The sequence below is a fragment of the Aedes aegypti genome, chromosome 2 (assembly GCF_002204515.2).
Source record: "Aedes aegypti strain LVP_AGWG chromosome 2, AaegL5.0 Primary Assembly, whole genome shotgun sequence".
Lineage (NCBI taxonomy): Eukaryota > Metazoa > Arthropoda > Insecta > Diptera > Culicidae > Aedes > Aedes aegypti.
In genome coordinates, this window is record NC_035108.1 from 445,984,795 (window position 1) to 446,011,912 (window position 27,118).

The following is a 27,118-nucleotide window of genomic DNA, read 5'->3' on the forward strand; positions in this document are numbered from 1 at the left end:
TTTATTAACAAAGATTGACTGCACTTTGATGATGATAATTGGATTTCGGCTTTCAGTCACGAATTAAGCGTTGATTATTTTGAATCATTGCCAACGTTTCGATCCAGTTGCTGGGATCATATCACTATCTGTATCATAGTGTAAAATTCTTGTTCCGTACCATCCACCCATCATCCGATATAGGGTGCTGGTGATGAATAAGACCCGTGCGATACCCAATCGAGACAAACACCGTGTGCGCTACACGAATAAACGACAAGTTGATTCATATCGAGCCCTGAAGAAGATCCCAACAACTGGACCGAAACGTTGGCAATGATTTAAAATAATCAACGCTTAATTCGTGACTGAAAGCCGAAATCCAATTATCAAATGTTTTATGCTTTTATGCCGCCTGGTGGCAAAAGAATTTCTTGGCTAAGATAATGATAGTCCTTGAGCTACTGAACAATTTTGCCTAAGACGTCATCTTTCTAAGTGGTCTCTGATTAGACTCCTGGGATATTCGCAAAACCAAGGGTGTTGTACAAAGTACAACGCGCGACTACTCGCGTTACAAAAATTCGCGCGACGACCAAAAGGTTAATGTGCTCTAATGATTTTTCTAGCATTTTCCAGGATGTTTTCATATCTCTAGGAATTTGTCCGAAAATTTTCTCTAAATTTTTCGCTCTTAAAGCTAAGTATGCTGTTTCGCCCAAGAAAAGTAAAGAAATTCCTTGACTGAAAGGGTCCAGAAATTTCCTACAGAGAGCCCCCTTTGAAGTGACATTTCTTCTCAACTGCGTACTGCGATCAGAAAAAAGAGATTTTCTTGACCATTTCTTGGGATAAATTTTCCACGCATCGAGATAGGCGATTCCTTTTCTTGTCAGTAGCAAACCAGCCTTAAATATTAATAAACAAAGTACAGGGTGTCGATTCAATTTTGAAAATAAAATTCCCTGACTTTCCCTGACCTTCCAGTCATTTTCCAGAAAAGTTCCAGACCACTGAGTTGATTAATTTGAACCGAAATAAGTAGATTTTTTTCAAGAAGATACATATTCGTTATATTATAGGTCGTATGAAGAAACTGATCAAAAGCTTTTACTTTATTGAGATATATGTACCTGCCAGATGACATTCTTGAACGTTTATTCAAGTTGATATGATAAAACTGAACAACTGAGAATCTATTTACTTTTCAAACTTGAAGATCTGTATGAACAAAGATGTTCTCGGCTAGTGAACTACCTTAGACCTAATTTAAAATTTTAGGCATGAACGAAAATTTTGGACTCCTTCCTGATTAGAACTTTTTTATACAAGAGGCAACACTATTACGATCATCCACCATACTTTTTTTGTTGGAAGAAAGCTATCCTCAAATTTGGCTATTTCTTTTTCCAGGCTAAATTCTAGCCAATGCCATAGAACTTTCTTGGAGAATTGCTTCAACGAAATCCACATAGATTGCTCAGAAATTCTTCTTGATATTCTTAAGATATTTTTCCAGATATTCCTTCAATACTTCTCAATGAACTCTTAAAAGATTTCCTCCAGAAGCTCCTCATCTCCAAGATTCTGTAAGAATTGTTAGAGAATTTCGAATAATCGAGCAGCTTTGAGAATCATCCTCAGAATTTCTGGAGAATTTTTTGGGTCCTGGTTCCTTAGTCGAATGGTTAGAGTCCATGGCTGCAAAGCAAAGCCATGCTGAAGGTGTATTGATTTAGCATGATCAATTACTTTGCAGACCAAAAACTCGTTTGATGTTGTAGTACTGATATGTTTTCCCTGACCTCAAGTGAAATTCCCTGATTTTCTCTGACTTTCCAGGTCAAAAATAAATTCCCTGACATTCCCTGATTTTCCAGGTTTTTCCAGGTAGTCGACACCCTGAAGTACACACAAAGATCTAAAAATGTCAGCAACAACTTCATTTCTGTCTGAATTTCCCGATTGAAAATGAAATGTCCGACCTTTCCCTGCGAAATTCCCGATGGTGAAATCTCCGACTTTTCCCGCATTTACAGATTTTTCCGAGAGTGTGGCCGCCCTGTTTTTTGAGAATTCCTTTATAAAATTTATAATAATTTTCCGAGGAACCATTTTTCCCCTTTTATTCCTGCAGTGAACCCTGGTTTAACATTCTAGAGATACTAGAGATAACTTTAGAGTCTTTAAGCGAATATTTCATCAGGAACATCTTCTCAGATTCCTTGAGCAAATAGGAATATTCTCGGTGACTCTTCCTGGCGTCCCTCCAAAACATCCAGAGATCTCCCACTAATTATTCCATAAATTCTTCCAGAGTTTTTCATTAATTCTTTCGCAGAGTTTGCTCCAGCAAATTCAACACAACTACATCAAGCAATATTCACTAGTATTATTTAAAAATTCCCCTAGGGAATATTTCAAGAATTTTCCACTGAGTTCTTGGAAATATAACTCCTACACAAACAAGGCTACTGCCTCTCTACGTCAGCACCTCTCTTTAATTCAATGCCTTGATATCAACCTGTTTACAATCTAATTATCTTAGGGCTCATTCATTTATTTCATAACGCTGAAAATGACTATTTTTACACCCACCCACCCCTTCGTTACACTTTTTGTATGAATGTTCTACAAATTTTGTATGAGCCGTAACATTGTGAGGACAGCCACCCACCCCCTTCAGCGTTATGAAATTTGTGAATAAGCCCTTACTGCCCATAAATGCATAACAGTCCCCCGTGACTTTTTGTCATTTTTTAGTTAATTACGGGAAACGTCATTAAATTGCATATACTTTCATTGTATTATAAGAAAATAGTACGTTTGTTCTAGAAATGTTAAAAACAATATCGAACTTGGTATGTCCCACGTTACTAATAAACGCATGTCAGTCTCGCAACTTGTGTGATAAGGACTTGCAACAAATTGTGTTAATAAGTAAGTCAAGTAAAGGAAAATATACTTATCCACAATTGTTGCCGTAACCCAGAGTGGTCAGAAAAAATCTACGACACACTTAAACGGAAGAATCGTTTGATTCAGCCAGATGAAATAAAAAGCTATTGGATTTCCTTGGACCGTCTTCCTCGTACTTGTACCGACGCCGTCTTTGAACATCCACTCGTTCCCCTCGCTCCACGCACTGGCGTATATAGCTGGTTTGCTCTTGTGAATCCAATGCCTAGATCAACGTGTTAAGACGAATACGGGTTTTCTTCGGTATTTTAAGCCCGTAGTTCATAATACACACACAAGTGACAAGCTTTACTTGATGCGATAATCGACGCTTCTTGGCGTTGTGTGTCGCTTTCATTTTGTTGTTCTCTTGCGTTTTTGGCAAATCCATCAACGGCTTTTTGACTTCCGTCTGAGTCCATTTCATCAGTCCCCGTCACATATATAGTGTCCTCCAAGGATTTTAAATAGCTTACCCATTGCTACGTCTTCGGTGGAAACTGAAATATGCCGTCGCCGCCAGCATTGCCGTCCTTATCGTTAAACCCAGCGAACTTGTCTTCAGAGCCCGCGTCATTGTCCTACGGGACGCCATCGGCCAAATTCCTGCACTCATCCTCGGAACTATCAGAAGTACCATAACTTTTCAAATAATCGAGAGCAGACATTTTCGCGACTTTGAATGCGGACACTAAACTGTCAAAACAACAATAATACACCATGTGAAGACCGATGCATCATAGTAAGCACTGATACTGTTATGCGTTTATTCTCGTACATTCAAGAGCAAATAAACGCATACCAGTCACGCGTGCATTTTTAAGTATATTAACTAAATATTTGAGAAAATTCATAAACAAAATGTATGTAATACTGTAATCAATAGTTCATTGCACCATTTGAGTTCAAATTTGGGTGCGAAAACATCGCATTTTCAATATAATTGGAGTAAAGAAAGCATGCAGGTGTTCACGACTTCTATCGCGTTTTTCTTGGGTGCGCTGTTTTGCTAGTGTGACTGGTATGCATTTATGGGCACCTCTACAATTTTTACCCAAAGACATCTCCACTGCAGGCTGCATGCAAACAAATTTTGTTGTATAATCTACCGAATCCATGGTAAAATTAAGAACTGCACCAACGATTTTCAACCGACTACAAAAATCTGTTAAGTTTACTATAATCTGGTAAAAATCACTGAGTCATGTAGTAAATGTGACTATGTCCATAGTAGCCGCGACTACAAAGCATTGTATTTGAATCCGTGACACCCACCGTACAACACAGTATGGTGAAAAGTACAATGCCAAACTTGTCAAATCTAGAATGTTTCTAGTCATAAATGCTACAACTCTGGTTAAATAAACAGAATATATTTTCTTGTTGACTATGTTATGGTAGAGTTAACATATTAATGTAGTCGGTTGAAAATCGTTGGTGCAGTTCTTAATTTTACCATGGATTCAGTTGTTTCTACAATAAAATTCATTTCAGTGTGTGTGATGTACCTGCTATCCAACAGTAGTTACTCTATCAGATCATTCAAAGATGCCTACAGGACTACTTCCAAAAAAAAATCCTCGTTTACTCGTTTTTGAAAAAAAAAATCATTTCGGATTTCTTAGAAAAAAGCCTACAATTTTTAAATGATTTTTTAAATGAATTTCTTCTTGAAGCCTTTCACGGGTTTTCCCAGAAATTGCTCAAAAATTCTTCCAGAAATTATTGCTCAGGGATATAAAAATATATTAAAATGATAAACATAAAAAAATCTAAAGATATTTCTGGTGGAATCTTTGGACAAGTTTCTGAGATATCTATAGATAAAAAAAATCCAGGTTGAATTCTTGAACACAAAATTCTTGGAATTAATTCATAGAAAATTCGTAGAAATATTACTATATATATCCGAATATGCTTCCAGGCATCAGCGATCAGGTATTTCACCTTACTGATTGGGATTTCCACCATCTTGGGATCCTCCTGCGGGATTTTGTGTATTTTTATTCTTCGTATCTACAAGAAAAGCAATAAGTAAATAAAACAAACTCTTTCCATGACGCATTCCAAATAATGAGCCGCTGTACGTGCCATATTTTTTTTGTCTCGTGACTTTTACTGTGCGCCGTGTGTTGGTGCCAGGAGAAGAGGCCAGGAAAAGTGGATGAACGTGTCATTCATTTTCCTGTCAAATTTCATACAAAATCTCCTTTTTTCTGCTATAAATTCACTCTAGGTGAACCACTTTTCCTGGCCTACTTGAAAACAGGGCGCACGGTAAAAGTCAAACGTTTTATAGCATGCATAGGCTCATTAAGGTAAAATAGGCCAGGGGAAGTGGTTCACCCAGAGTGAATTTATAGCAGAGAAAAAGTAGATTTGGTATGAAAATAGGCCAGGAGAAGTGGATGAACTTGTCATTCATTTTCCTGTCAATTTTCATACAAAATCTACTTTTTCTCTGCTATAAATTCACTCTGGGTGAGCCACTTCCCCTGGCCTATTGACAGGAAAATGAATGACAAGTTCATCCACTTCTCCTGGCCTAACTAAGAGTACCGTTTTTTTCCAGTGAAAGCTACTTACTCATCTCCCGGAGATGTAGAATTAGCTTCGCCACGTAGCTTAGGTATTCGTCTTTGTTGCGCGCCTTCTGGAAGGCATGATTCTCCATTTCCAGTCCATTTTTACTCGAAGTCATTCCCGTTTGCTGAATGGATTCGTTTCTATTGTTTCCGAAAGCAAAAAATTGAGAAAATCTAAATTAGTTTCAAACATCCACAAAATGGAAGCCCTTAACCATGGGGCCTTTTAATTACATTTTATTCACCACACGTTGCCGGAAACTTGGCGTTTTCCAGGAGTTGTCCTCTGCCATGTTGTCGGCGATACTTTGGAAGTTGATTTGGGGCATACTATGCTCACCTTTAACGCCTTAAAGGAATTTTGGGATGAATCAGTCAAGACTTGTTTTTTTTTTATGACAGCAAAGCAGAAGCGAAACAAAGGAGTCGACAAAAAGGTTGATGTCGACTCAGGGCTGCCAGATGTTTTCTGTTACTCAAAAACTTGTTAACGAAAAAAAAAACACAAAGAAATAATAAAACCCGAAAAAAAATTCTAAAAACCCAAATACACCCGATTCTGTTTTTGCACGGATTTTTTTACACGGCTGTGAAAAAAAGTTACCATACATTTGTTTCCGCCAAAGCCTTATGTTTACATAAAACGTCGAGAAACAGTGTTACTTTTTTGCACGGTTTTTGAAATTTTGAACTGAAAATGTTTTTTTTTTGCACGGTACGCATCCCCCGTGTAAAAACAACATCGGGTGTATGAGCAAGCCGCATTCAGGTTTTACCCTCAGTTTAGTTGTGTTGCCTCTCTCGCAACGGACTTATCCACGGTCTTCTTTTATTGTCGACTTTCTGTTTCTTTTCCGCTGTAAATGTGGGCCGTGTTTACATAAAATGACATCCGGAACAACATCCAGTGAATGAATGAACATTGAGTGGATGAATGTGCAGCGAAATCGTTCATTTTTTGTACACACGGCCCACAGTAAAGGTTTCCTTCTTGCTGGAAGTTGCAGCATGACGACATCGTAGATTAGTTCACAGCAATGTCGTCGAAAACACTTTTTGAGCGATTCTGTTCAAAACAGAGGACTGACACGGATGGCATCTGCATACATTTAGGCGCTTCCTCACATCGATTTGGTACCCACTTTCTAGTCGGTTTCCCCTACTTGGGTCCTAAAATGTATTTTTTTTAATAACATGAAAGAGCATGTTCTTGCAACATTAGCCATTTTTCCAGCTCAAATAAGAACCTTCACACTTTTGATCATAGGCCAGGGGAAGTGGTTCACCCAGAGTGAATTTATAGCAGAGAAAAATTTCATAACGCTGAAGAGGGTGGGTGGGTGTCCTCGAAATGTTACAGGTTCTACAAAATTCGACGTTACGAAGGGGTGGGTGGGTATCAAAAATGGACATTTTTGGCGTTATAAAATTTGTGAATAAACCCTAAGTTCTTCTTACAGAAACGACGATGCCATGTGATGTAGCGCAAACTAGAAGGCTTTTTTTCGGATAAAAATCACAAAGCTCAGTTGGATATTTGAATTTGTACAACTTGTTCAAACGCTTCTGTCTACATTTCTGCACAATAATAGTAATGTAGGTATTAGAATCGCTACCGATTAAAATTAGTTTGTAGATATTCATTGAATTGCATCCTTCTAACTTTCATTACATAGATATGCCACGTTATCTGTATGTAAGGGGTGTCTTCACCATTCAAATCACTCGGTTTCACATACAGTGTCCTCTATACAGCAAGGATGACGGTTTTTTTTAAACATTTCACCTTAAACTTAAAAAGCATATATCCAGAACACCAGATTCTCATTCCGCAAAAGCAACTGAATTGTAATCGATGATTGCTATTGTTTTTTTTTTTTTTACTTAGGTCAAAAATGACTACGAATTGACTCACTCACTCATTCATCCTCTAAAGACAAAACTCACATTTTTTTTATTTCTGAGAGTAAGAAATCGCCGATTTAGGATCTAGAACCGGTGTGCATGTGACTTTTTTGTGTGTAGCTTAATTTAAACGGTTCTGATTTTATTATGTTTTTGACATGTTATCACATTTACGTTGGGTGAACTTCTAAGTGGAGAATCGAAAGCACTCTCGCACGCGCAGTCACGTCTAACAAACGAGTCAGAAGAGGAAAAAACAGACAACGATGCCCTTCTCTGTCGTGGCATCGTAGGTGTAGGCTTTTAGTTTGTTCGGTTCAGTTTAAGCATAGCGGTGGCCGCTGCAGAATCTGGAAACAGTGTGTGATAGTTGACCAGTGGTACGTAAGCTGCCGTAATGATCCGCCCAGCGAACCATCGGCCGTGAAGTGCATTGACCGCTAGGACTGCTGTCGCTATACTAGGACATTTGACGTAGACGTTTCCGGCAGGATTCTCCTTATCTACATAGACGTGCAGCACGCCACCGTGTTTGTTGCACTCTTCAATCACATCGTCCTCTATTTCCGTATCCCAGGTCGGATTGGTTTCTGTGGTCGGATCGAACATATTGGACAGTAGGAAACATTGTGTGGCAATTGGTGGAGAGGGTGCCACCGGTTGCTGTGGTGCTGGCTGAGGTGCAGTGGCCAGTAAAGCATCGGCAGCAGCACGAGGAACTGCCAGACCGGCACCTTCTGCCAGTTTGAACATGAGCTGTAACCGTCCGGTTGCGCCCAAATCGATTCCACTACGGTCCATTTCATCCGTATCAAGGGAAGCATGGGTTGTCACGTCCAACCGCTCAGTCACGTTGCCCACCTTCATCGGACGACCAGCCAGCTCGAAACCATTCAGCTGTTCGAGTGCTTTTTTGGCATCATCTGCATTGTGGAACTGTGAACAGGGAAAATATTACGCGTTAACATAAATTGGAATCTGTGGATTGAATATACAGGACTGGTAGCGAACGATTGCCTTGAAAGCAGGAGCTTCAGAGATCTCATACCGACAAAATAAGACCATGAGAAACCAAGGAAACAAATAAAACCTAAAAAGGGTACAGGAGATCAGAGTTCCAATAAAGAATCTTCAAATAATATTATCAGATATTCCTCTAACATTATGACATTATGATAAGAAAATGTACCCTTTTTTCAGGTTAGGAGTTCATTGAGTGTTTGTTTTTCTTAAGGGGGCAGAATCCGTCATCAATTTTAGAATTTTTGAAAGCAGTTTTCAATCAACAAAACTTACATGAAAATGTGTTCACTGAATTCTATTGTGCTCTGCAAGATAAATCCACGTAATCCGATTATCTGAAAATGTCGATATACCGTCGCAGTGATAATGAAAATAACCAAATGTTGAAGAACGAAAAAATTCAAGCCTACCGTGATGAATCGAAATCCGGACAGCACCAATATCCGGACACTCAGTCCATTTTTATTAATTTAACAATGAAATGTCAAATAATCTCATCATATTTTGTTCGTAATTTAGAATTTGATTTTTTTTACCATTTTACTTTTATATACCATCTAGGTAGTAATAATATTAAAAATAAAAACAAATTTGCAAACCCAGTTTGGCATTTTTCCTGCGCCGTACAAGTTCGCGTTGTGATGATTTGCACTGGCTCACCAAGCTTGGTTCATACGAAATAATGTTGCTTTGATTTAATAATTGTTTGGTTCGAAATAGTGATTGTGGTGATAAATTATAAGCAACAATGGAGGCAAGTGGTGCGTGTATGTGCAAATTACCTTATTAATTGAATAATTTATGCATAGATAAATGCTGTCCGGGTTTGCGAGCCAGTGATTCTAAATCCGGACATAAGGTTATATCGGTATAAATTGCAATGTAAACGCAAATTTGTGAAGAATATTTGTAGAAATGTAGTAGTTACTGAAGAAATAAACATTATAAGTGAAACAACAATAGTCCTACAAAGAAAATCTGCTGAAACAATGCTAATTGCAATGGCGCTACTACATAGCTTCCGGTATCAACAAGCAAGGAATGGAGGTAATAAAAACTTGAATTTAATACGAAGTTACGTGTTTCATAGTATAATGTAGCAAGTGCATGTGGTACGGTTTCGGTAATCCAGATCTTTTCAGTTTAATTGATTTTCCCGAAGAGGTTATATGGTTTTGAACAATTAAAGTTAAGCTGTCCGGATTTTGATTCACCAGCGTCCGGCTGATTGATTCATGTGTCCGGATTTAAGGACATGACATGCCGAATTATTTTCACGATTTTCGTTTAAAAAATGTTATTTTTTGGTAAAATATTTTTCGTTTTTATGATTGTGAGACCTTAAACTAATTGTACACAGACCACTGTATGATAAAATAATATAATGAGGAAGTGAAAATAGCTCTTGAAGATTTGGAGTGTCTTAAGCGTCCGGATATTGATGCAGCACGGTACTTGAATTTTGACATTGGGTTTGAATTGCGCGCATGTCTTCTGCGCGTTACCGCCGCCGCTGGATGTAGGTTTAAAATAAGCGCCGCAATACTCTCCAACCGAAACACAGTTTTCAGTGAATAAATTTCAGTTTTGAGCAGAAAAACTGCTTTTGCACTAAGTCCCCTTAAAATTGCTGCACAGATTACCTCAGAAATTTCTCCAACGATTTTTTCCGCTATTTTTCAAGGAAGTGTTCCAGCAATTCATTCACTGAGTTGTCCTTTAATTTCCTCCAAGATTTTTCTTTGAAATCCTTTTTCTTTAAGAATTCATACATTTTTTTAGACATTACTGCAGATATAACACCATGAATATCTTAGAATTTTCTCCAAATTTTCGTACAGGATTTATTTAACCCTTTATTTGAATCTGGAGCTCTAGAGCTCCATCAATTTTCGACGAACTTAAGACAAAGCGAATCAGTTACAAGAATATTATTCCATATTCATCAAACTAATCCGAAAGTCAACCAACTGTTTCAATAGCCAAATTCTTTCTTATTTGATTTCGAAGCAAGCAAAGAAACACATCCCTTCTGTATCGGTCCATGATCGGCAATGTTTCGCAAGTGGTAACAAGCTTGATAAACAACAACAGCGAACGGAAGCCCCAAAGAGAGAGCGATGATAAAACTCATTTCACTCGCTTGTTTACCATTGGAAGTAGGTGTTTTATTGTACAGGCGTGATCCCAAAACATCCAATAGCAATACTGACCCGCAGATTTGGAGCTTGTTTAGATGGGTTTTATCATGCACTGTTATCTCCCCAATATAATCAGAGCTGTAGCAGAATACGATAAACAAACTCTCATGATGTGCTGCGGATCACGATTGTTACAAAGAGCGATAAGGGGCAATTCAAATCGAAGTCCATCGTTTTTCGGGATTTCTAGATCTCTAGATCTCTTAATCCAGATAATTTAGAAACTTGTGGTCTTTAGTAAAGTTATTCTGGAGGTGAAACGCTATCTGATGGTAATTCATTTAATTCGGAATTTGACCGCTAGGTGACACTAGTGGGCATGAAGGTTTTACTTTTGTTTTGCAGGTATTTCAGGATCTTGACCATTTAGAAGGATGTCGTCTTCGGCAAAGTTGTTTAGTAAGTTAAGGACTATCGTTGTTCGAGCAAGTTGATTCAAAATTTTGTCATTAGGCGGCGCTAGTGAGCATGAAACTTTTGTTTGCAGCCGGCCACTTAGAAAGATAGTGTCTTCGGCAAAGTTGTTCAGTAGCTCAAGGGCTATCATTATATACGAAAAAAATACGATACAAATTCTGTAGGCTGAGATATTTACGAGGGTTATGCCTACGCGTTGACCCCCAAGGAATTTTAGGATATCTCTGGATCCAGATGACCAATTAGCAATATCGACGCATATTCTAAAACTAAAAGAGTTTTTTGAGAGCTTGTGAAAAAATGGTGCAAAAAAGTTATAGCGATTTGAATATTTTTAGCGGTAAAAATGAAGCTGCCGGTAGAGGGGTTAAAGACCTTCCATTAACAAGAATTTGTTGAAGCTTTGCATTTGAATACTGACCAAGTGTCTAAAAAGAGACCTGCTACCAGCCTTGAATATACGAATAATACTCACTGTAATGAACCCGTAACCCTTGGACCGTCCCGTGTCCGAGTCCATAATCAGCTGAATGTTATCGATCTTTCCGAACGGTTCGAATATTCCACGCAACATGTCTTCGGTAATGTTGAAATGCAGCGAACCAACGTACAATCTCATTGGCCCAGAAGTGACCTTTGGTGGTGGCTGTGGAGGTGTGCTGGCCATGCGATTCTTTTCCGCTTGAGTGTGCTGAACCGAAATGGGAATTCCAAGCAAACGTTGCCCGGACAGCCCCAATGCCAACGCCACTGATTCCGGATCTTTGAACTCGATGTAAGCGATGCCTTTGAACCGTTTAGTTTTGTTGCATGTGATAAGCCTAACGTCGCGTACTTTTCCAACGCTCGAGAAGAATTCCTCCAAGTCACGGGCACGAATTCGTTGCGAAAGCTGCATGCAGAAAACGGTACGCGCATCGCGATCCTCAACGCTCAGTTCTTCACGGGGTGAATCATCCCGATAACGAACGCCATTCGGGGGAGTGCGTCCTCGTCGGAATGCCCTCGGGGAACGGGAACGACGTCTGGAAGTAGTAGAATACATGTGTTAAGTTCAGAACATTATATCTATTTAGACACGAGATATACTAACCTTCTGTTGTCTCTACTGCGACTGCGACGGCGATATTCTCTATCACGGCCTGGGCGGAAACGATCCTTAGAATGATCACGCGAACGACGTCCACCGCGATCGCGTTCACGGTCACGTTCGCGATCCCGATCCCTTGAACGCTCACGCTCCTTGGACCGCTCCCGACGACGATCCTTGTCCTTTTTGTCCCGCGATCGTTCTGTATGGCGAGACTTCGAACGACGTTCGCGATCTCCCCTATCCTTCTTGTCTTTGTCACGCTTTTCACGTGATCGCGAACGATCCTTGCGTCGTTTCTCTCCATCACGATCACGTTCCCGGGAACGACTGCGGTGCCTGATGAGAGAAAATGTTCATGAACAACAATACTGATAGACTGATTCTGTAACATTCACCAGAGAACCATTCCCCGAAATTCCGTTCCCCAGAATGCACCACTCTTCTGTTAACAATATATTTTAAAACGGCTAGGATAAAGAATAGTTATAAACCAAATTTTGATATCTGGCTAGCTATTCGGTGCTTGTATAGCATAAGCATAAGTATTGACGATCGTACAATTCGTAGTTGCTACTTCGTTATTGACCAGAATAATCAAAATGTGGGCTTCGTGGCCGTGCGGTTAGTGTTACCAAGAATTTAGCCGGTTAGTGTGGTTTCGATTCCCACTGCAGTCCAGTAAACTTTTCGTCAGAAAAAAGAGATTTTGTATTATCACAAGCATGAAACAAGCTCACCAGTTGGTAATCCATCATCGACTGATGTTACAATCTCGTCATCAACATGCAAAAGCTGGGATATAAAATCACTTCGATGACGCAGGAAAAAAGACGAACCCACTTGTTTGTGTTTTATCAAGCGCATTGCCGACAAGACGCGAAAACGGAAAAAAATCTTCGAATTTTAACCCTTTAGTCGTCGCGCTGTTGTATTTTGTACAACACTGTTGAAAAAAACCTCGCTTTTCGTTCACAACAGCAGCGTGGTGGTTCTGACGGTGGCAAAACGCGCGACGACTGGAATGGTTAAAAAGGGGTCTGCCTAAGCCAAAACATGCCCTTTTACCTGAACTTTTGGTTGCTTGGAAAGTAGGTCTAGGAATCATTAAACATATAACGCATTAATCGTGGCAATAGAAGATCAAATCTAGGAATCATTAAAACTGAACTTCTCAAGGTCACTACTCATGCTCTGCTCACGCTGCAAACTGTGATCAGTTCAAGATCCAAGATAATGTTCTGTTCAGAAGAGTGTATTCGGCCGAATATTTGGTACACGCAAAAAAATTGTGCGGTAAGAACTACTATTTTAGGGGGTTAACTTAAGCGCTCGCACCGGCAATTTTCAGCAGACCAGAAACGCGCTTGATTTTACCATGTTTGTAGTCGAAATCAGATTGTTGTAAATTATTTCTGTCGAATGTACCAGTTATATGGTGGGATGTACCGTAAACATAGTAAATTGGTCAAAAATTCCATGGTAGTTTTAAGAATGGGCGTAGTCAGCTACAATAGTAATTATTACCACAGAATTTTTTCCCGTGTATATGCAATGATCGATTTTTCTTCGTCGATTTTCTCTTTGGCCAATAACTTGGCCGGGCGGCTGTTTCAACTGTTATTTTCTATTAAGTAGAAAGTAATCGTCGGCTCTTGCGATACTGTATCGTAAAAAGTTTTGCAAATCGAATGATCTTACACGAAAGATATGGTGGGGTAAATGGATACATATAACTCAATAGTTAAGTTACCTCAATCTTGCTGTTCAGCTAATATGAATAAAGTAAATTGAAGTTTTTTTTCTATGAGTGGCAAATGAGGATTAACCCTTCCATTATCAACCCCCCTAAACGAGTGTTGAAAAAAAAACACGTTTTGGGCTGTAACTTTTTTGTTTTTTGATATTTTTAAACCAAATTTTGACACAAGAAGCGCATATCCTTATAGTTTGAGGGCTTGGACAGAATTTTAGGATTGGTTACCTGGTTCCGCAGTTATTCCGGAATCAAAATGGGTGTTTCGAAATGGCCACTTTCGAAAAAGTGAATTTGCAATATGAAATCAGCTGATTTTTTACAATGATCAGCTCTATAACGATGAAGACGGATGTCTACAAGGCCATCATGGTCACTACATGCCGCAGATCATAATTTCCGGTTGTTCCGGGGCCATTTTTGGAAGCGAGTAAATACTATCATGCGACACATCAAACTTCATGATATTTCAAATAATTGCATTCTATGACTGAGCTGCATAGTTCAGAACCCATTTGGCCACTTTGGAATCGGTATCCGGGTTTCCGAGGAACTGGTTTCGGAGTCAATTATCAAAAATTAGTAAACATTGTCATGCGACACCTCAAACTTCGTGATATTGAAAGTCATTACATTCTATGGGTGAGCTGCAACGCCTGGGATTTATTTGGCCACTTTGGAACCGATTTCCAGAATTCCGAGAATCCGGTTCGTGGTCAATCTTCAAAGGTGACTAAATACTATAATGCGACATATCAAACATCAAGATTTTTAAAAATTCACATACCGTGGCTGGATTGAATAGTATAGAACTCATATGGTCATTTTGGAATCGTTATCTGTGTTTCTGGGGAATTGTTTGCGGGATCAAAAGATGAGTTTATACTGTCATACGATACATCAAACATTAAAATTTATAAAGATAGTATATTTCATGAATAAGTTGCAATGTCTGGGACCTATGCGGCTACTTTGGAACCGATATCCGGGTTTCCGAGGAACCGTCTCGAAGGTGAGTAAATATTGTCTGGCGACTTAATGGATGTCTTATATATTTTTTTAATCTTCCATAACTCACTCTTGCGAATGTAAAACGCAGGTCCCATAGGAAAGTTTGTGGTTCAAGTATCATAGAGCTGTTTTTTTAAACACCAACACGGTAATGCTTCCAGTGCAAAATTTGCCCTTTGAAGGAAGCACCACGCTAGACAACAGACTAGCATGCAACGCCCAGTAGCACAGTTGAAATACATTTCTGACGAAAAGTTTTCCGGACTTAAGCAGAAATCAAAGGGGTCAGCGAAAGGGTGTGGACCCCTTGACTCGATGCGGCTAAATGCTTGGTAACACTAACCGCACGGCCACGAAGCCCACAAATTGATTCACTTTAGTATTACGAAAGATACTGCATACTGTAGCAATACTGCAAAATTTAAAACTCGTAAAATATGCTATTCAACAGTTTTTAGTCGAAAACATGTAACACCCTCAATTGAATTAATTTTAGGGAATTGATTAAGAGAGTTCAGCTGATCATGACATTGTTCGGAATAACTACAGCCGACTCCCCACATCTCGAGATCTCTCCATATGTCGATGATTTCTTCGGTCCCTTCATTTTGCAAACATTTTCACTCTGCATATCTTGATACAGTTAAACCTCCATGAGTCGATGTTCCATGACTCGATATCGACTCATGGAACCATACTAGAAACAACATTTCGTGGTTACTATGATGGTCCCTTGAAACAGCTTTCCAAAGGATTTCTGTTCCTTGACTCGATATTTCCATGAGTCGATGGTCCCTTCAATAACGACTCATGGAGGTTTCACTGTATCCTCCTTATCTAGATATCTACCTATCTTGATGTGAATTTCATTCCAGATTTTCTGTCCATATGCCGATATGCCCATTATCAAAGGTTACTAGACTAGGTTTCAGTGATCCAAAACAAATTTCAAATACGAAATGACGTCTGTTTATTATTTTCTTGGTAACGGTGTGATTTTCAATCTAGTGTTCATTTACACAAATGTTCTTTGTTTAGATCTCTCCCTATATCGATGGTCCCTTCGATATCGAGATGTGGAGAGTAGACTGTATCACAGTTTTGCAAAGATGTCTTTCAAAAATTCCTCTAGAAATACTTATAGAGAAATCTTCTCTTGTGAAGCAATTTCTTGAGAAATCTTGAGAGCTCTATCACTTATTAATTCAGAATTCTATAGAAATGTTTTTAGAAAAGGGGCAGTGAAATATGAGAACGACGAAATTCATATCACTCAAGCAGAGCGTTTATGATTAATCACTAGTTTCCATCTATTTTTTAGGCTGTCCGTTCATGTTATGCAACATGGTGCATATTATAACCTAATATTAAAAAAAAATTCTTTGTATATAGTTTTATAGAGAAATGGTACACTCTGAGGAATGATACATTCTATTCAAATTCTAGGGAACGTTTTTTTCTGGAGAGAATTATATTATAGCTTAGATCTAGTAGCAATCCAACTTACCTAGATGATTTGTGGGTATTGTCTCGATCTTTCTTGTGTCCGTTGGACACTCCATTGTTTACTGGTGATCCATCGTCCTAACGGGCACATAAACAGACATATCAGATTCGGAATGGAAATTTGTCGTACGAATTGTGATCGTTGGGGTTATTTTTTTCATTCATTGGATTCAAGAATTTCAAGCAACCACGAGTATGCAGATTGAAGCCAAACCGGGAGCAGCACCGATGATGAGTTGCCGACGATTTCGTTGCAGGTCGATTTCCGTACGGGAGTTTTGATTTCGAGACAAATTACAACAAGGAATTGTACGAGGAAACAAAATAATAAAGAAGAATGGAAAAAAGAAACAAAGAAATTCGATAGGCATTAATGAAAATGTAGCTAGGCAAGGGTGTTGCTTAGACGGTAGGCTTATCTACAGTAAAAAATAGAAGATATTCAATGATGATGCAGTAGATCCTCGTTTGTGCTCGCCCTTCTTGACCAGTATGATAGTGGGAAGCTCTCATGTTCGCGATCACCTAGGAATAGAATGCTTCCAACTTTGGATTTGCTCCGACTTCCTAGATTTAACTTACCGTTTTGGATCTGTCAATGCATTGTCATCAGTCGACGGTGTGAAGTGCCCTTTGAGACTCGGGAGCCTCGGGACCTCAACCAACTCGATTTCGAGTGAACCATCATAACCGACACTTCAACATGCTTGGGGGCGCTAAACCAAGACACGCCCAACACGTGGAATGTTTCTGTGTCACTGAGAGAACGCGCTTTCTGCAAAAATAATACGCTTGAGATATGGGATCTTGCTTGTGTGGCTAAAAGCACGTTTTCTGTTTTTTTTTTGCTAATTTAGAATATGATTCTCTTTTATTTTACTTTGTTTGTTATATACTTGTACGGTCTGATTGTTCTGGTTTAGTCTCTACCTTGTTGCAGCCTGCATACCGTGTTACCAATTTCTAGTGCAAACGCTTTCAGCTCGGCAGCCTAGGTTCTCAAAACGCTCACAAAAGCAATTGATCTGTAACGGGGAAAATGTTGCCTTTGAAATCGCTTTTCACAACAATCTGGATGATAGATTTGGGGGAGAGACGGACACTGCTGACCAACGTTTCAGTAATCGTATGAATTATTCTGTGAATACTAAACACATGTTATAGTTCGTAGCGATAAATTAAAAATGTTGAGTTTCATAATAGCTTCAAGATCAATTTTGCTAATACAAAAGAACACACAAATTGAACATTTTTCATTAATATTTTGCTTCGCATATCACATGTTTTTCTGTGGATGTTTCTTTCAACTGTTACTAAATTGTTGTAATAAGCTATAGCTTCTCAGAGCTAAGTGCCAAAGAGCCAATTAGTTGATGGACGTTCTCTTGGAGATTTTTTTCCAGGATCTTTCAAAAGGTCTTGATTATTCTTCGGAATATCCTTAAGATTTCAACCAGAAAGTTCTCCAAGGATGCCTCCGGTAGTTATTTTAGAGATTCCAGAGCTTCGTTCTGAAATTTATTAGGGAGCTAGTAAAATTATAATAACTCGTCGCGCTGTTGTATTTTGCACAACACTGTTGAAAAAACCTCGCTTTTCGTTCACAACAACATCGTGGTGGTTTTGACGGCGGCAAACCGCGCGACGACTGGAAGGTTAAAGAATAGTAATCCTTGAGCTCCTGGAATTATGAGGACATCCTAGATAAATTGAGACATCCTGGTGGAATTTCTGTAGGCGTCCCTGTAAGATCTCTTGGAGTAATCTCTAGAGTAATGGATCTGTGGGAAACTTTCTGGATGAGAGTTTCCCGAACTAATTCCTGATGTAATTCCAGGGATAAACTGCGGGAATATTTGAAGGAATTCTTGTGGAAGTACCTGAAAAGCTGTGTAGAAACTCTGGAACTGGAAAAAAAAATCTTCAAACGGATTTCTTCAATAACCTGGGTATCCTGGAAGAATACATGTACGCAGTCAAGATTAGATTGCTGTTGGATTTCCTTGAAAATTCTTTTCAGCATTTGGGAAACCACTGGACAAATTTCTGGACGTATTCTAGGACGAATCTCAAGAGGAAAAATTGGAAGAATTCCTGGAGGTCTTCGAAGAATCGATGAAGGATTTTCTTACGAAACGAAACTGTAGAGCTGTCGCGTAGAAAATTCGGAATTTACACGAACTCTTGCAGAAATTCTATTTTGAATTTTTAAAAATATTTGTCCGTGGATTTCTATGGAATTCTTTGAGAAGTTTTCCAAAATTTTACGCAGCGGTTTCTTAATACATGCAACATTATCCGAAAAATCCTGTTGATGGGATATGAAAGTGTCAAAAATGATCGTTTCGCTTTATCAATGTGATGTGAGGTCAAATATCAGAAGACAAATCTAATGGCAAATAAAAATGACTTCTATAAAAAAACGGACTTTGGAGCTCTTCGATAAAAATATAGACTATTCAGAAACTTGCATTACAATGGTGACCTGCTACCGGTCTTGATATCATTATTCAATGTAGTTGATTTCTTGATTTATTTCATCGACCTTATCACTAGAGTTTCATTACTAATAATCAACTTTTTAGTAGCTGATGTTCATTCTAGGTACAATGCCATTTTAGGCCGATGTGGAGCATGGCAGGCAAAAGGATTCTTGTCTGAACTTCGCAACGCGCATGTGAAACATAGAATCATCATAATTTTCCGCAAATCGAAGCAGTCTCTAGTCCAGGCTCTTGGATTTAAGTATGGAAGCAAAGGGGTCGCCAACCGTGTTCAGTATTTCCGAATTTATTGGATTTAGGAAGGAGATCTTGAATTTCTTTAAGGCAATCAGGGTTTTCTTACAAATAGCAAAGACTGACGCATTTTACCGGAAACCCTTCACTTTTTTACTTTTGACGACAAAACTGAAGGTTTGTTCAAGGTCGTCTTGAAAGGTTTCTCAACTGGCTATGAGTCATTTGAAAAGATCAAAAATGAAATAAATGCAATCCGTTTGCTGAGGTCGGTGAAATAACTTAAATTTGAAGAAAATTATATTTCTAACTATTTTTTGAGAAACGGTTTTTTGAATGATAAACTAACAACTCCTGAAATTCAGAAATAGTCATTTGATTATGGAGAACAAAATCTAGTTTAAAACCTTTATGTAGATCCAGTTCGTACTTCAGTTGTTATGCATATTAAGTTTGGCGAACAGAAACCGTACTAAAAACTGACATTAAAAATTTACAAACATCATCAGAAATCACGATATTGAAAGTTGTTAGTCCCATGCTTAGTCACTAGATCCCCTTCATAAAATAAAGATTACTTCCGTTGGCCAGCAGCTGTCCTAGAAGGTAGATACAGAAGTATAAACTGGACGAGTTCCGATCACAACCAATTTAGACATAGCGGCTTGAGTACATTTAACAGGAAACCTAGTACAACATTGAAGTGAAGAAGGCCAACAACGATGACGGTGACGACGACGACAATATTGGTGAACCTAGAAGAGACCCAAAAAGAGCAATCGTTATCAACACCTTACGCATGTGGGCCCGAAGTCAAGGGGGGTCAAATTGAGGATACACCAAGAGTCCTAGAGTCGAACCCAAATCTGGCAGTATCTGGCAAGGACCTGCAAAGAAAGTCGTTGAATTTGACGTGCTTGTGGCTCTGGAGCGCGTTGTTGATTGACGCCTCTACTGGACCCAACTTGGGGTGATCTAGAACGAAACGTGTGACAACTGCTAATGTCTAAATCGGAACTCATGGAACCCTTTCAGTTCATATTTCTCGTTTACAGGTGATTGACGGAGGAGTTGCGATGAGAATCTTGCGTTGATCATTTACATTGGTCATTGGTCTGCATTCTGACGCCGTATAATTGTCAAAGCCTCGCGCGACGAAGGGTTGCTTCCGCTGGATTTAAGAGGTTTTCTTCTTCATTGATCTATATTCAAATATAAGATGCCATAGATAGTGATTACTTAGCTTGTGTTCAAAGGCAGCTTGCTAAAAAATAGTGCATATGGATTGGCTTAATTACCTATAGGGAAGTAGAGCGCTGAACCCTTTTGCTTTGAGACAATCTGACGAATGTTTGGTTTGTTGGGTGCAAAATAGTGCCTATTGTTTTTTGCTTTTCTAGCGAAACCTGCACAAATAAGGAGACATTTGCTTAATTATTACGATTGCAATTAAAACACGCAGCTTTGTAGGATGTAGATAGCGCGGCTTCCATCGCAAACAAAAAGACACAATGTTGGATTGCCATTTCTTTAGGTTCGTTGTTGCAATCGTGGAAAATTGTGACAAACATTCGTTTTAAATAGGAAACAGAATTAACTTGCCTTCAGAAAGCATTTGCAGCAGCTCTAAGATATCGTTTTATCACACCACGATGAGTGATCTAAAATAAGAGAATAGCCTGGTTTAGATCGTACAATATTTGGGCAACAGACATTGCACAATACGTCATGGAATAAAATTATGCTTTATCTAGTATAGGAGATGGTCATTATCCTTGACGGTATTGGGTGTCGACATCGATGTTTAGAGATTTTGTTAAGTGCTTCAGCATCGTTCGATCGATTGTGATTAAATTTTCAAGAAAGAATAGGGGCAATGGGGGCAATATGAACATACGGGGCAATATGGGCCACCCCGGTTTTTACCTCAAAAACAGTGTTTTAATGTATAGTGTCATTATGATCTGCTAGAGGATGCTTCAAATAGCCACCACAATAAAAACCGTAAGAATATTCGTTTCAACACATGAAATATTCACAAAAATGTACAAATTTGTATCTTGTCATAAAAAGCTTATAAGTATGGCAGTTTTCAATTAAGGCTATACGACAATCATATTTATCATTGTGGTAAATTTTATCAATCCATTGAAAGTTCTGATAAAGCTGATCATTTTGTGAGAAAAATTAGATTTGTTCGTAAACAAAATTATTGGAAAATAGAATATTATTTAAAAAATGAAGCAGCGGGGCAATATGAGCCCCCTAGATTTAGGCAAAGAAAACGGTGTTTTTGAAATAAAAATGCATTGCCTTAATATACTAGTTTTTTTTACTGCATATTCATCTTGTTGCATCTTGTTTTCCATTTTTAAACTTTGCTAGAAAATAGGTTGAACCAAGTGTTGCAATTTAATACTAGAATTACATGGCCTGTGTATTATGTGTTATGTATCTATCAAAAATAAGCCGCTAGAATTGACAATTTTAAGCAAAGCTAATAAAATTTCCTTTTCAATATCGTACACTTTATCATTCACTCTTCTCTATATTGTTTTAAATAAAAATCATACGATTGAATGAGGTGGCTCATACTGCCCTGTTGGGTGGCTCATAATGCCCCATATGGTTGGTGAACACGCAAGAAAACATGGTTTTCAAAAACGTTCCTAAAATAATTTTGAAGTTGATGTTAACATTAATTATCGACATAACATGGAAGAAAACATGTTATAGTACAAGTCACTAGCATTTAAACAATAGTTTTTGCTGTTTTTCTATGCATTCCATGACGTTTTCCTTAAGCGGCACATATTGCCCCGATCACCCCTACAAATGAGTTATCCTTTTGATGCACAGCATGGTATGGACACTTGCACAAATCGTAGGTGGACTTGTAAAGATGAGCATATAACCTTCATTGCATATTTCGCCAAAATATACAATGCAGTAAATTCACTCCTCTTTACACACCAAACCGCAGAGTCGAACGAACGATGGCGAAGTTTGAGAATTTCAAAACTATGATATTGACACCCAGGTTATTCAGTAGGCAGAAAAATCTAACATGTCAAATCACCTTCCATCTTATATTTTACTTGTTTACAAAAATACTAAAATGTTTTATATTTTAGTACGATAAATGTACATATATAGTTTAAAAATAATTGGTAAAATAATCATTGAAAACTAATGATTGAATTCATAGTTTAGGAATTTTCCTGGTTCTATGGTCCTATTCTAGGATATTTCGATTTATCGGATAACAAATCAATTTACATTGATAGAACTTCATCTACCATAACACTTCAATTTTCATACTAGTCGACGTCGACAAAAACTTCTACCCATTCTACTCGTCTGGTTTTCCGTCTTCCAGAGATTTGAAGTTTAGCTCCGGTACGTTAGTTATTCACCTTTATTCTTGTTTACGGCGGACCAATTTCCGATCGAATCCTATTTGTTCGAATCCATGACCCACTTGATTTTGCTGGCGTGAAAAGTAAAACGGTTATCGATTTAAAGTGCATTCAAACGTAAACAAGAATAGGGGTGATTATCCTTTTCTTGATCCTGAATTGTTCGATAGCATCCTTAACTTTGGCGGGCCGGTTTAGGACCTCTACATTGTTCATTGTGTTGTCTTTATCTTCCATCCTTCTTAAACCTTAGTAATCATTCAAGTGTTCGCCATAACACTATTTCCACCTTTCTAATGCTTCATGTTCGTCTCTTAAGATGTTGTAATCTTTGGAATAGTGTTTCCTGTCGCAGAATATTTTGATGTAGTATTTCTGCATCCACTCTTCAACTGGAGCGTTGTCCGTCGTAGAGCAGACAATACGGTTCTTGCTGCTTCCATTTTCCGCAGTATTATTAATCTCGCTGAGCTCTTCTGCTCCAATAAATATATCTATATCCTCGTTTATAGCAATGATGTAATTGACTATGTACGATGCCGCTAATTATTTGACACGTGCTGTCTGTAAAAATGTCATGTTTTTTATAGATAAGTTTGTTGTCATTGAACAGTCGAATCAGTTACACTTAAAAAATAAATCTGGCGTTCAAGGTGTTTCTCGGTTTTTTTCTAGATTGACCTCTTGCACAAACATCCATCATTCGCAAGGAATGAGCTTCAAACATGTTAGCGAAGTTTACAAAAATCTGACAAAGAAATGCATATATTAATGATAAGTAACAGACGTATAGATGTTATGGATAATTACACGTCTTATGCTACAAAAAAAAAACAGTGGCAGTTCAAAGAAAGAAGTGAAAAAGTTTACTATTCTCTATTGCTTGTCCAGTTTTTCACAATATCGCTGAACATATTCATTCGACAGCGAGGTTGAAAGCACTAAACTGCCCCTAAACGCATAATTGTCCCATTTGAATAGGAAATCCAGCAAACATGGAACTGACATGCATTTATGGGCAGTAAATGGCTGTCACAAAAGGGTTAAAGAACGATCAGCAAACATGTTTGCATGAAATTGCTTTATGGAAACTCAGCAAAATCGGCACACTGAACACCAACGCAATGCAACGTACACTCAGATACAGCATTAGTCACAGAATGACTAAAATTTAGAAATGTAGGTATGACTATTTCCTATCTGCCTCTCGTACAACATTGCAGGATTTTTTTACGCTATTTGTCATTCGCCTGGGTTGAAGCATTGCTTAGCTTGAACCCAGTCAAAATGACAGTTAGCGTAAAACTTCACAGCATAATGAAAGAGAGGGAATTTTTTTTCTGAGTCATTCCACAGCTATGAATAACCTAAATAAGATTTTGCGAGAAAATTCGGATCAAAATCTGAGCTAGCTCCCCGATACTGCTGAAAAGTTTACTATTCTAAATATAGGTGTGTACCCTCTCAAGGCCTTACGATTTTTTTACGAATAAATCACGGTATCAGTTGAAAATAACAAAGGGTGCAGAGCTACTTGGGCACTTCCATGATTCATTATGACATGAAGGGTTTTCACGGTCGAATCGTCTAAAACTTTGCAACAAGAGCACTTCAACACGACGCATGTTGTGGCCAAATATGAGCTCGTAAGCTTTTAAAACACCACTGCCGAAGTGAATCAAAAGTGCCAAGAATAGGATCCGGCTCCCTACTACGTATACATTAGACGTGCTCATATACAAAAATAAAAATAAAACACAACATGAGTTATCGAGTTTTTCTTTATGTTTTATGATGAGAAGGTTACATCAAACTTGAACGAACGTGGTTTCTCGCGTAACAATTCAAAAGGGCCAATCCTCAGATCATTGACTCTGAGAAAATTCGATTTATATATTACGCACCACATTTTCAATTCCTATTTTTCAGTATTCAAATCAATCAATGTGACTTCTTGCTAGTTGATTGTCGATTTACTATTAATACACGCTAATGATCGATTTTTCAGAATAAAACTGACAAAAATGTGGAAAAAATTATGAGTTTAAATGCTTGGCCCATTTTCGATTTTTATCCATCCATGGGCCTTTTTTATTGGCCAAAATATGATTTTATTAGCGTGCTTGGCCCAAGGCTAGGCCTTTTAGGTTTTCAATGAATGAGCAAGAGAGAGTCATTGGCCTCTCACCATGCTAAGGCCAATGTCAGTTTACGAAATTTTCCGATTGTAGGCCCTCTTGATGGAGCGAGAACCAATCATTGACCTTTTCGAGCGGGGGCCAATGAATGATTTGGAAAAAAAGCGATTATTGGCCGTATTGAAAACCGAGTTTATAACGGTAAATTTTATGATTATGTTGACAATGTTTGCATAGTTTGTGGGTGTTGGGAGATGCTATCGAATGGTATCAAAACCCGATTTGTTTAGAATTTGATCATTGGCACTTTAGATTTGTTACGCGAGGTTTCGTAGGCTAGATCGGTCAATAACAGTCTCACTGAATCAGAGACATTCTGAGGATAAATATTAAATACATACTTTTAGAATATTGAGTAGAATTCTCCCAAAAATGAGACAGGATTCTCATATCCTAAGCTCATACAATCAACTCTCCATAGATCGATATTGAATGTCATCGGGTTAGTAAGGAATTGAATTATAGAACACACAAATATTGTGCAAATGCAATCCAAAGGCCCATCGAGGTAGTCAGGTTTTGAGGTTGCTTGGGCACGTCAGGAGTTAATCTTCAATACTAGCTTCTTTTCCCCGAGCAGCCTAGCTAGCCGCGTAGTGTAGTGGTTGTTTCAATTGGCTCAGAAATAACACTACGGACTGCCTGTTCCGGTGGTAAAAGTTTACCTCACAGCCCACAGGTGACCCCTAATCAGTGCTGTTTTAATGTCAAAATTTTGGAAAAATTGAAATGCTTATAGCACTTTCCCATGTGAAATGCGCAAGTATTGCCGACCAATAGTAATTCGGAAAAGATCATCGAGAAAAACATCTTCCGATGACTTTTTCCACAGGGAAAGATGATATTAACAATATTCAATTGTCAAAGTCACGTGATATTCATGACATTTAACATCATTGTCCCTAATTCATAATGTGATGCGGCTTCATGCTTACCGTGCCTAGGAATGAATGGTCTGAATAAAACCCAATCGCAAACGGAGCCTGTGGAGTACCAGGACGCCCTTCACAGTATTGTGCCCTTCCTGTGCTACCCGGAGCAATGGTGTAGGTGACCTCATGTTTCTTCGAGATAATCGACTGCCCTTCTTCAGTCTCTAGCCTGAGGCTAAATAAGGGTGGAATTATGAATATGTTATTTAATTCAAACTATTACCTATGTGGTTTCGCATTGCGCGTTTTACAAGTGTACTATGTGCTTTTTCACATTTGGCGACTTTCAATAGATATCGATCTAGTTTTTCCGCCGCTTGTCTTTTTCTTGCTGAGGTTGCAAAATGCTTGTTCATGCCTAGTTTGGGAAGTAGCTTCGCTTAGGATAGCTCAGATCAATCTTCAGCATTAAAGAACACAGAGGCGACTCGTAACCTCACTTTTTACCTGTACTACGAATCTAGAAATGGTTAATTCGGCAACATTAGATTAAAAAACAAACAGTAAATCATTGGAATCGTCCTTTCTAACAGATCGCTTCTCAATAGGTGCAAATTTGTTGCTGAAATTCAAAAATTTCTATTCGTGGAACAGTTGAATTTGAGGTTAGGGAATCGCCACTGGAAGAGCAGCAACAATCAATTTTTGCAGACTCATGCAAAATGATACAGCCCAAGTGGCGCCAGTTCAAGAACCTTACTTTCGTACGGGTAGCTATCTAGATAACCTTGTCGACTCAGTTTTTGCTACTATCAGCAAACTTGAAATGGCAAACTCGCGTTCTATGCCCCCCCGCGTATGCGTGCTCGTTAATAACGCAATCATTGCTACACACTCATATCTGAGTTAACTACCTGATGGAGTACTTAAGTAGTACAGATCTTGTATTACTAAACATTGACAATCGCCCAACCTTCATGGTATCTACTAGAGAAAAAGTGTTAGTCATAAGGCTCTTCTCGAACAGAATCAGTCACAAGTTGACGAATTGGCATGTATCAGATGAGGAATCATTATCTGCTCATCGTTACATCTTCTTTGAAGATTCGAATGTAACTGCGCAGACCTTGCGTTTTAGGAATCCCCGGTTAACAAACTGGGAACTCTATATTGAATTGGTTGCGACCATATTTCATGGATACTCTCCGTCCATTGAAAATCTAAGTTGTTTGGATGATGTCGTTGATACTAGGTACAACATCCTACATTATGGAGCTTTTGAAGAAGCATGTCCTCTGCGATCGGTGAAGACTATTCCGATCTGACTAGACTCAGGACTAGAATGTAGAAGGAGTTGGTACAGACGCCGTTCAGCTGGATCAGAGTCGTTCAAGTCGGCTCGCAAGGCTTACAAGAAGGCTCTTCGTTCTTTGTACAAATGTTTCCAGTTTGAGTGAAGT

At 38.6% G+C, this 27,118-nt stretch overlaps 2 protein-coding genes across 2 annotated transcripts in view; both read right to left on the bottom strand.

Moving 5' to 3' along the window:
* Window positions 1-4,584: 4,584 nt before the first annotated feature.
* LOC110677143 (mediator of RNA polymerase II transcription subunit 15-like) lies at window positions 4,585-5,938 on the bottom strand. The gene is made up of 3 exons (XM_021847948.1): window positions 5,757-5,938; window positions 5,524-5,663; window positions 4,585-4,953 (listed from the first exon to the last, which is right to left on the bottom strand). Exons 1-3 carry the CDS (start codon window positions 5,849-5,851, stop codon window positions 4,886-4,888), a joined length of 303 nt encoding a protein of 100 aa, XP_021703640.1. The 5' UTR covers window positions 5,852-5,938; the 3' UTR covers window positions 4,585-4,885.
* A 1,113-nt stretch (window positions 5,939-7,051) lies between these two features.
* The window catches only part of LOC5565857 (RNA-binding protein 39), a 28,846-nt gene continuing 8,779 nt past the window's right edge, over window positions 7,052-27,118 (bottom strand). Inside the window, exons 2-5 of the mRNA XM_021847950.1 lie at window positions 16,433-16,509; window positions 12,162-12,497; window positions 11,544-12,093; window positions 7,052-8,363 (exon numbers count right to left, since the gene is read on the bottom strand). Of these exons, the coding sequence (XP_021703642.1) occupies window positions 7,731-8,363; window positions 11,544-12,093; window positions 12,162-12,497; window positions 16,433-16,509 (1,596 nt within the window). The 3' untranslated portion in view covers window positions 7,052-7,730. The remainder of the gene's footprint in view (window positions 8,364-11,543; window positions 12,094-12,161; window positions 12,498-16,432; window positions 16,510-27,118) is intronic.

Bases quoted from the DNA above. Each gene is read 5' to 3' on its own strand.
- LOC110677143 (XM_021847948.1), bottom strand. From the start codon at position 5,851: ATGCCCCAAATCAACTTCCAAAGTATCGCCGACAACATGGCAGAGGAC. The intron at 5,664-5,756 runs GTAATTAAAAGG...CGGAAACAATAG, and splicing joins CAACGTGTGGTGAATAAAAT to AAACGAATCCATTCAGCAAA. The intron at 4,954-5,523 runs GTAAGTAGCTTT...CTTTTCTTGTAG, and splicing joins TCTACATCTCCGGGAGATGA to ATACGAAGAATAAAAATACA.